The sequence below is a fragment of the Pygoscelis adeliae genome, unplaced genomic scaffold (genome assembly GCF_000699105.1).
Source record: "Pygoscelis adeliae isolate BGI_AS28 unplaced genomic scaffold, ASM69910v1 Scaffold263, whole genome shotgun sequence".
In the NCBI taxonomy this organism is placed as follows: Eukaryota; Metazoa; Chordata; class Aves; order Sphenisciformes; family Spheniscidae; genus Pygoscelis; species Pygoscelis adeliae.
In genome coordinates this window covers 800,276-811,129 of record NW_008824552.1, presented here as the reverse complement: position 1 = coordinate 811,129, position 10,854 = coordinate 800,276, and the positions used below count along the sequence as shown (strand labels likewise).

At 43.1% G+C, this 10,854-nt stretch overlaps 1 protein-coding gene across 1 annotated transcript in view; it reads right to left on the bottom strand.

Moving 5' to 3' along the window:
- Positions 1–2,064: 2,064 nt before the first annotated feature.
- Positions 2,065–10,854, bottom strand: part of GUCY2F (guanylate cyclase 2F, retinal) — a 47,688-nt gene continuing 38,898 nt past the window's right edge. Inside the window, exon 18 of the mRNA XM_009321936.1 lies at positions 2,065–2,203. Coding sequence (XP_009320211.1) covers positions 2,065–2,203 — 139 coding nt within the window. The remainder of the gene's footprint in view (positions 2,204–10,854) is intronic.

Here is a 10,854-nt window from a genome sequence, read left to right as displayed (position 1 = left end):
GCCGCGCCTTGCAATTCTCTTTAGCCAAGACATAAGGTCAGGCTGATTGAACCCACACCACGACTTAACAGAACAGCACTGATCAATGTTTTTAACGTGGGAAAATAATGGAAAAGACATGAATTATGCAGAAATTGTTTGATTTTAAACTCATGTTTGCACAGACCAATCCAGATAACGTTCCTCCCTGGAACTGTATGTTGAGGTATATTGTGTCAGAATTGCCTGGCCCATGTCTTTTCCATAGGACTTTATTTCTGAATTAATTTGCAGAGGGTGAGCACAGTGCAGAAGGTGAAAGCTTTCCTAAGCCCTATTTGAAAGCTCAAGTGTTATATGAGCCTTTTGACAGATGTCTTTCAAGAGCCGACTTCTCCCACCTGGAATATCAGCTCTCGTCACTGAATAGGCAAAAGTGTCTTTCACAAAACCAGGTACCACAGCGTAAAATCTCATTATTAAAGAACATTAATGAATTTCCCTTCCATTTTCACTTTTCAGATCTTTATATACCAAATAGCTCTTACTTTGACAGTATGCGTGTTTTATACTTGCTATGGTGAATTAGGTGTGAAAATAGTATCTTCCTCAGCTTTGTGGAATCTGGCTTGCCTCGTTTCATAAAGATATTTGCAATAAGCAAAGAAGGTTTGGCGAGTGGTTGTTGACTCTTATTTATCATCTGAATGATAAAAATCTGCTCTGGTTGCTCTGATGAGACGAGTTCAAACAGAGCTTGAGAAAGGTCTCCGTGTTTTCAATGAGCACTTTCTGGTGGTAATATTGATTAAATTACCATATCTGCTGTTCTCTTCAGTGTTGCATGCGAGAGAACAACAATTCCCAGAAGTTCGTTAGAAGCCAGATGTTGAACAGGAGTAAAAAACCTGGAAGAAGAAGTGGCCAACAACAAAATCATTTGACCTTGATGAAGTGTGCTCTGTGAGAAGTGCCTACAGGCCAAATGCTGGCCCTTTGCAGAAAGGTATTTTTACTCGCTGGGAGGCTTACTGTGAAGACAAGTGCCTTTGAGACCACTTGGAGATTGGGAAGGAAAAAGAGCGATGTGTTTTAGGCTTTGCACTGCTGAAGTGATGTACTTTTCATTCCCTCAGCCCCGCTTTTGCAGGAAAGAAAATTCATATCTTATTAGTATTACTCAGCTAAAGGAACTGCAGAATGTCATTCTCTGCATCTCAGTTTTCCAACATCTTGGCATTCCATTTTCATCCTGCTGTGGGATGAAAAGCAAAAAATGTTTTAGATATGCTATATGTGTGTGTGTATAAAGCAAAACAAAATGTTCTTCCAGTTTAGATCTGGAATTGCGAAGATGACATATTTTGACATTTTGAGCAGAATCACATTTTGGCATTTGGAAACAAATATTGATTCATACCAAACTGTTTCGTTTCAAAACTGTAATTTCGATTTGAAAATAGCATTAAAATGGCATTTGCAGCTGAAATGTCGATTTAAAAGAAAATGTTTCAGCTTAAATTGACATACAAGAATAAAACATTTTGATTCAAAATTTCCCCTTGTGGGGGAATAAAAAATATTTTTTGTGGTTGTCGAAAACATTTTCTTCTGAATTGCACTGATTTTCATGAAACTAGAGTTTCCTACAACGACAACAACAAAATCTATTTAATGCAAAACGGTTAAACAATTTTAGCACTTGGCATTATTTGAATCCAAGCCCAAGTGCAGCTGGACATGTTTGTGCTGCCATGCAGACCTAGCTAAGATATTCTTTGGGCTCATCCTTGTGACAGATGCTGATGAAGTGCTGGCACTACTATCACCATCGCCATTACTTTCCTCCCCAATAGACCCCTGCCAAAAACGCACACATACAGCTCTGAGCTGGTGTCCAATTTCACAAGAGATGATGGTCAGGATTCATCTGCCTGCTCAGGTTCACCCCCTGCAAGAGCTAAGAGGCTTCATCAGTTATACTGGTTTTGGCTGGAAGGGAATTAAATGCAGGGTGTGAGCTCCTCTGCTGGGTTGGTTTCAGGGTATCCCTCTTGATCTTACTCGTTCTTTGCTGTGCTCTTCTCAGATTTCTTCCTCTTCAATACTTATTCCAGCCTCCTCCATGCTCCCCAGATCTTTCAAGGTTGCTTTTGTCAGTGTCCTCTTTGTGCCCCTCAGGACAGATTTGAATTTCCTGGTCAGCACATCTCGCCAGTTGTGGCTGTAAAACAGAGAAGAGAGGAGGAGTTAGCAACCCTGCTTGCTAAGGAATAACCTTTCATTTTGCATCATTTTGTGTCAGACAAAGCAGAAACATTAGATGTTCTCAAAGCCATCAAGAAGCATCAGGCAAGGAGGGATGTTGGCAGAGAACTGCAGGGATGCAGTGGTCCCAGTAGACCATACAACCGCTGGAGCTGTTGCATGGGTTAGTGGGATACATAGAGCTTTCATCCAAGGATATCCACTTTACAAATGTAAATTACATTTACATAAAAACAACCAGAGGGCTTCAGCTGCTCCTGAAAAACATTCCTAACTGTGCATCACAAGCCCCATAAAGCCCCTAGCTGGTAGTAAAAGAGATTCCCTGTTAATCAGCTGGGCTTCTCTGGGTTTGAGGACATTCACTGCCACCAATGAGAAATCTGAAGGTCCAGCTGCTCTAACAGCCCCCTGACCTCACCAAGCCCAAGACAGGATGGGCAGAGAACCAGAAAGCCCTGATAGCCATCTCAGATCCAGGTGTAGTTTTGCTGCCTTAGCCCGGCACTGCTCCTGACAGAATAAGCTCTGCTGAGTACCAGGACTTAAGAGCTGGGCTAATGGAGAGACCACATGTAGATCCAGGCTAGTAAACTGATGTGATGGAGCTGAAGAGGATCATTTGCTATGATGCTCCAAGTGTCCATGATACCCAGGTTCTACCATCTGTTGGTGGGCACAGATTTATTATAACATAATGGGGATTTCAGAGACAAAACAAACATCGGGGACTTGTAGAAGGCCAGAAGCTGAGTGAATGGCAGGGCGTTAGGTAGGTCTCAACTCTGCAGCTGTCCTGTCCTACATAAAGCATCATATAAAATCAAATTTACTGTGTATAATAGAAGAAAATAGCATTCCAGCTGTTGTAAACTGAAAAGAACCAAATGCTAACCCATACCAATAACACCATTGTGATTATATAGATATTAAAAAGAAATAGTTGAGAAATTGTTGTGTATATACATATATACAGTTTTAAATTGTACACAACATTGTTGTGTACAACGAACAACCAATTACTTTAGAATAAAAATATACGTAAAACTGACTGCATGAAGCAGGGATCCTGTAGCAATAGGACAAGGGGGAATGGTTTTAAACTAAAAGAGGGTAGATTCAGACTAGATCTAAGGAAGAAATTTTTTACGCTGAGGGTGGTGAAGCACTGGCACAGGTTGCCCAGAGAGGTGGTGGATGCCCCATCCCTGGAGACATTCCAGGTCAGGTTGGACGGGGCTCTGAACAACCTGATCTGGTTGAAGATGTCCCTGCCCACGTACGGGGGGTTGGACTAGATGACCTTTAGAGGTCACTTCCAACCCAAACTATTCTATGATCCTATCCCCAGAGTGCAAGATATAAGGTCTTGAAAGGAAGGGAACGAAAATTATTAGGCCCAAGGACTATTCACACTAATGACCAATTATTAATATAGAATTGTTAAGCAGCCTAATGAAACTGCCCTTAATGACAGCACAGGATGAGCTGTCTTAAAAGTACCTATCAGGTACCTATAAAGTATATAAATATACTTTAAAGTATGTATAAGGCTATAGCAAAGTCAACTAACAGCACTGGCACCAGAACCAGGTATGCAGGGTTGACCACTCTGACACCCTGTACTGTAGCACTACATATCTAATGCTTTTTTGTTATCCTTCAAGGGAATTGTGTTTTATTATTTGTCCTAAGGTTCTGTAGATGGCGTCTGATGGTCTGGTTACCTGTGCCTGAGGACTGGCTATTAAATCTGGATGCAACAAGAGAAAAGCCCGGACATCCATACTCAGCACGTGTCATGTTCCCTTCACTCTCACGCTCAGTGGGAGACCAAGGGCAGCCAAGGACAACCAAGGGCAAAAAACAGAAAAGGGATCTAAAGGCAAATTGCTGAATCTTAAGAAATCACCCAAATGTATCAACTTATGTGATTTAGGATTCAGTGGAGGATCCACCCTGAAAATTCATTCATTGAACTTTATGAGAAAGAGCTGATGCCCTTGTCAAAGATGATCCCAAATGTTTTGCAACCACTAATTAAACAAGGAAAATAAAATTTTACATTTTTTTTTTAGGCCTTTCTGGTGTTGGACAAAGAAGATATGCCTTCCAGTGTGTTGCTGGGAGATGTCCCTGCATACCAAGAGACAAGTAGCTGATGCGGAGTGGAAGAAAAGTGGAAGAGAAGAAAGATATGATGGGGAAAAAAATGAATAGAAATGAGTGTTTGGTTTCTGCAGTTCTGGTTTAAATCTTTGGAGAGATCATGCAGGCAAAATCATCTGAGATTATCCCTGCAGTGGGGCTGAAGGAGTAAGCTGTAATTGTATGGGTTTCTGTGTAGGCGTGGGTTTCACCTTTGAGGACAGAGAGAATCTTTATCAAAAACCCTGTCCTGAATGAGCTTTCAGATCTTAGCTGCTGGTCAGCCTCACCTTGCTAATCTATGGCTTGGCCAGCAAGATGCGATGATTTGGGTGTTTACTGTATTTCCTGAACAAGAAAGAACCTTGAGGGATCTCCTGTCACTAAGCTGAGTTCATGGGACGAGAGTTCAGAATAGAGGGAGGGGCGAAGTCTTGGGGGAAAAAAAATACCTTAAAAAGTTGAGCTTCAGTACTTTTAGGTGATCCCAGACTGGTCCTTTGTCCATGCAGGACACACTACCTGTATGCTTATATATCTAAAGGGCAGCAAAGAGCAATACAGGTGATACTAAGATTTATACACCATGGATCCTGTCATAAATACAGCAGCTACCAGTCCATTGGGGTAAAATCTCACCCCTTTGAACTCCACAATGAACTCTGACTGACTTGCACGGGGTCTAAGTCTTATCTCCAAAGTGAGATCAATCTAGGGACCACAGGGAGTCATTGACCTCTCTGTGGGACAGTTCTCTGCTGGGTCTTGAAGGAAAGAGAGAAATCCCTTTCTCCATATCAGAAGCACTGTAAGATGCTAGGGGTGGGATTCAGCTGCCTGAGGATACTGTCCGGCAGTATTTCAGATGCCATGGTTTATCCTATGTGGTCTTCAGCTGCTGTTTCGTCTGCCAGCCTTGCACAAGCGTCTCCGACAACCATGGTGCTCTGGGCTGAATCCCACTTGTATGAGTGGGTTAGTAGGTCCATGTTAAGATCACAGATCCTACTACAGGACATACTATAAGGATCACTAGTGGTATAGCCTAGAGGTTTATCTTCAGGTAACTGGAGGTGCACTTTGGTGTTCCTCATGCTTTGCTGCACGTTTTTATCAAGATTCGTCCAGAATCATCACTTCTCTTCAAAAACAGGTATCCACCAAAGACAATAGAGTCCACAGTCACTTTTTCAAGGTTAAAGGATTCGCTTCCTGAGCATGAGGAGCAGAGTCTTCGCCTTCCTCTAGACTCCAGGCCAGATGAATACTCTGAAATATATAAATACTCCGAGATGGGGATCCCTGTCTTATCGTAGCAAGAACCCTGTGAGACTGTTAACAGTTTACAGTCCCAGACTAATGACTATAGATAACTACCTGTGAGATCCTTGTACAGTGTGCCTTTATTGCTATCAAGGAAAAACAAGGTTCTTGATGGCATATTCCCTTTCATCATAAATGTCTAAGATAGATTAGCTGGAAACATCACTAAACCACCAAAGAGGCACGTGGGAATAAGTGGCTGTTGAAGACATAATTGCCTCCATTGAAAGCTTCATGGACACGAGAAGGGTTGAATTAGGACTGTTGAAAAGCTCCGGGTATAAACGCCTTATTGATTTTTCTGCTATTTCCCATTAATTGAGCCAAGTGGGCTAATGAGGACCTTCTGTTCTCTATAATGTACTGCTACTCAGCCTTGCTTCAGTGCAGAAGTCTATGTCTGTGGGTGATATACGTACTGAATGTTTTTGTATCAGTATACGTGCAGTTTTTGTCAAGCAGAGCTAACCCAAGTGAGAGATCCTCTTTGTCTCTGGCCTTGGAGGAGTAGCTTGTGCTCATAGGTGTAGATCAGCGGGGTGGTCTTCTGTGCCTTGGAGCTTATATTTAGCAGTGAGTGTTCACATATGGTAGTGCTTATGCAGGTCTCTGCACAGTGTGTCCCATGTTTAAATCTTTTTTTAAATGAGGAATTTCTGCCCAGCTCCTAGAATAGGGAGAGCCTCAGACAAAAATTTAAAAATCTCTTAAGGGAGATAAAACAGCCTAGTAACACCCCCTGAATCTTTAAAAGTTGTGGCTGGGAAAGAGGAAGACAGCCAAAAGTTCTGGGTTTTATCCTTGTGAGAAAATTGGATGGAGCTTTAGTCTTTAGAGTAATCTATCAGCTTGATATGGTGTATCTTAGAGGTTTGTAACCAGCCTATATCTAGGCACTCTGGGCTTTCATCCACCTCTGCCTTTTTCTAAGAAAGTGGAAATTAAGTAAAAGTTAGTTCAGAGGCACTGAGCAGAAGCATTATTGCTGCTTTCAGAGATATTATTAAAAAAAACAACCATTCAGCATTTCCACGGGACATCAGACCCTCTATGTGCATGTGTGGGTGTGCATGCTTATATGCCAGCCTTGTTCTGGTAGCACCTATTTGATCAGACACCTCAGGTCATGCTGTAATACTCCATGTAACTTCTGAATTCCAACCAAATCATGCTAAATCCACATTTATTTCTTGTACCAGTAGGTGCCATAACAATGAATAACAGAGCTGCATCCTGTTTCATGTCATGAGATATGGAATTACACTAGGCAGGAGATATACATTAGAGGAAAGCAACAATAGGCAATTTGGATTCTTCCAGGCTTGAACTCCAGCATTTATCTCTGTGTTTACCATGGGCTGGGCTCTTCCTGGCCCAGTGCGCATTGGCATCCAGTGGATCGATAATACACTGCAGGTGAACACAGTAATTCTGTATGTCTTTCAGGAATGAATGAGATAACAGGTCATAAATTTGCTAGGAAATTGCCCAGCACGTCTACTACTGTCTTTAGACAGCTTAGCTGCTATTCCAAACACCTTTTGAATGAGACACTTTAAAAGAACAATACATATTTTTGACAAAAAGAAAAAAAAAAGCATGACACTAAAACCATTAAAGTGCGGACAAATAACACATAAGCAGACACTAAATAGCAGAGCTACATTGGGACTGTCTTACAGCTACTACCTCAGATTTAGGCCTTTTTCCCAAGGAGTTTTTCAGCTTTCCTCCTTTTGAACTCTGCAATTTCTTCCAAGGGTAACCCATGAGCTTTACACCTGCAGTGAACATGTAGGTCATTAGAGAAAGAACCAGTTCAGTTTCATCTGCAGTAAAGAACAGACCGTAACAGAGACCGAGTGAAAGGTAAGCGTCTTCTGGTGCGAAAAAGGAAAACAAATATTGGGCCTGGTTCCAATTTTATTTATTACACTCTTGTATCATTTCAGCTCGACTTATTGCAAAGGGTGAGGTTAGCTAATTTAATTTTAAGTGTCCCGAAGTTAAGTGCCTGCTCTGAGACAGGCATCTTTTGTAATCTGTAGAGCCAGGCACTTCCAGAGGGCTCTTGGCACATCTTAGACACTTCTCCCAGGATGAGATGAATGACTTTGTTGATTGAGGAGCACAAACTATATATCTATCATGGCCAGATCCAGAATCTATTAGACAAGATGAATCCTGGGAGAATTATTCCATTATTCCTCTCATCCTCCCCCTCATCCATCAAAGGGAAGAGCAGAACAAAACTGCTGTGAAGATCTTGCCTTCGGTTAGTTCAGCTCCTGCCTCAGTGCCTTTTGGTCTTCCAGGGGTGTTGTTTTCAGAAACTCTCAGCTCTCAAAGCTATGAGCACATTTCCAAATAGAAATCCTATTTAACTGTCCCTAGAGACAGCCAGTTTTCCCTGAAAGCTTAGCACAAATTTAACAGCCTTTCCCGAGGGAGATCGGAGTCAAGTTTCAGCTCTTTTGCCAATTCTGTCCTACAAACGGAAACATCTAACCAAGCTGTCCTTCCATGCCTTACCTAAATCCTCAGCTCTGGGAACATCTTTCCTTTTTATAGAAACACCGATCCCTGTTTATAAACCCTGCCATGAGTGCTGGAGCCTTTGGGGCTGAGTCCCAGGGACAGGGAAGCCGGGAGGATATAATCCTGGTGGGCTGAATGAGGAATGGCTTCTTCTGGGAATCTGCAACTCAGGTAGGATTCATCTCCCTGAAATTTAGCTATCTGCAACAGAGATGTCTCCATCTGAGCCAAATACCTTGGACTCTCTTCTGAGCCAGTGCAGGGAAGCAGGCACTGCTGGGGGTTTATCCTAAAGTAGATGTCCTCTGTGGGGCAGAAGAGCTGCACCCTAGAAGTGCCTGTTTCTCTGCATTGACCCTAAAAGATGTGTGAGATGACCAGCTCAGATGGTGTCTACACAAGAGGTAAACAGCACTGTTGTTCATAAAAGAGCCTTTGGGCTGCTGTGTAACAAGAAAGCCTGTTTAGATGGCAGGAGGGAGAGCAGTGTACCCTGATCAGGTAGAGACCTCACTTGGCCAGCCCACGCAGCGGGTGCAACACCATAAAATTATTCCTAGACTCAAGCTGACTCCTGCTCAGACAGCTCAGATCACTCGTCACTGGGCTTCCCTCTGCTTCTTTTTTCAAGGGAAGTGAAGGGCAGATCCAGGGAGAAACACCCTCAAATGAACTCCTGCAGCCAGGACCTGCCCTAGGCAGCCTCTCCTGCTGTCGAGGTGCTGATTGCTGCTCTCTCTGTTCCTCTGCAAAAACATCCTTCAAAGGGACCTTCACCTCCCAGCCTGTCTGGGTGAGACAGGAGAAACTACTGGGCACAACCAGGCACATCTGGGCACCTCAGCCATGCCTGAGGCCACACCTGCAAACCAGAATATGATCCACAAAGCCAGCCAGGTCCTGAGCACAGTTTCAGAACTACCTTTCCCTAAATCCATAGAAATATCCATGGAGGAAAGGGTAATGCATTGAATCACATCTTCCAGCCAAACAATGCCACTACCTGACTTTGCTTCCTTTCTGAACACTGCATTTAGGGTTTCTTGCTATAGGTAGTAATTCTCTAATATTCCAGCCAGTTCTCCCAGAAACCTCAGCTTGCTCAAAAACACCTTGTTTAAATGTATCAGCTGGAGCAACCACATTCCAAGTCAGAGAGCCTTGTTCAAAGGGAGATAAGTCACTGGCTTTCGTTCCTTTTCTCCCCTCAATCAGATTTCAGAGAAAAAGTCTTCTTTCTCACCTGCATTATGCCATAGCCATGACCAGAATATTCCTTTTTCATCATTTTGCTGTTGTGTTTGGGGTTCAGAAATAATTTGAAAAGAACGCATTGATTGTGAAGCAAAAAGCATCTGTCCTGACATTGGGTGATCAAGCCTATGAGCCAGAGGATGCTTTGATTTCCCCAAATAACGCTTGTTATATGTTATATAAAGTTTATTTAGGAAATGGTGTGATGCTGTTGTATAATTCCGGTGATGTAAGGACAGCAAAAGTTTTTCATTGCTGTTTGCTTCACAAGCTCTTTTATTTCTGATTTAAAAGAGCATTGGGTGAAAAACTTCAAATAGGAGCCTGAATGGAAATCCTTTCTCTTATCCCCCCAGAGAGGCACATCAGCAGCAACAGCCACACTAGAGACTCTCTACTGATCATGTCCCATCCTGCCAGGGTGCCTCAACACAGACAAAGCAATGAGAGCTTTGTATTGGGTAGAAGCAGCAGCCATGTTGTCCTAATGGGCGTCTTTTTCCTGGCTTGTAAAAAGATGTTTCTCATCTGGTGTTGGGAGATGGATTCTTTGAGCATCCTTCACTGCTTATCACCCATTTCATCTTCAAATAAGGATCTCAGTGCTTTCTCCAGGGTTGATCCTCATGTATGTGAGGGTGGGAGAGCCCAAAAACTCTCTCCTATCCCTGGCTTAGTTTAGATTTTAAAATCCCAGTTTTTAGTGATTTCTCACATCAGGTTGTACTTATTATGGATGGTCATGGGCTAGATGATCTATCAGCCCTTCTGGACTTAAGACCTACTGCATGATTTCACACAAGAGAAGGGATCTGGGTTTGATGATAAAAATCCAAAACTCTCATATGTTCTTTACCTGGGTACTGAGTTCATGGTTAAAAACCCGAGAGGACCCACAATCTGTATCTTTCTTTGCTGAATTGTATTCTTTTTTTTTCCCCCTCCAGTTGACTTTCCATAGCTAATTTAAAATAGAAGGGGAAAGGGAAAGTTTCTAGATAAAACTACCTCCTGGGATAGAGGGCTCCTGCTGCTTGAAAGCACTGTATTCAGTACCAAAGCAAAGGACTGCGTTCAGCTCTGGGGCCCCCAACGTAAGAAGGACATGGACCTGTTGGAGCGAGTCCAGAGGAGGGCCACAAAGATGATCAGAGGGCTGGAGCACCTCTCCTATGAAGACAGGCTGGGGTTGTTCAGCCTACCATCCCTGAGGCAAAGGCAGCAGACGGAGGCTCCGCAGGAAGCAGAGGATCCCCTGCCTTCTTGCCACCAGGTAGAAGGAGGGGACCCAAGCGACGGGGGGGAATGGAAACAGGTCCCTGCTCGGGGTGCCAGGCGAACCCC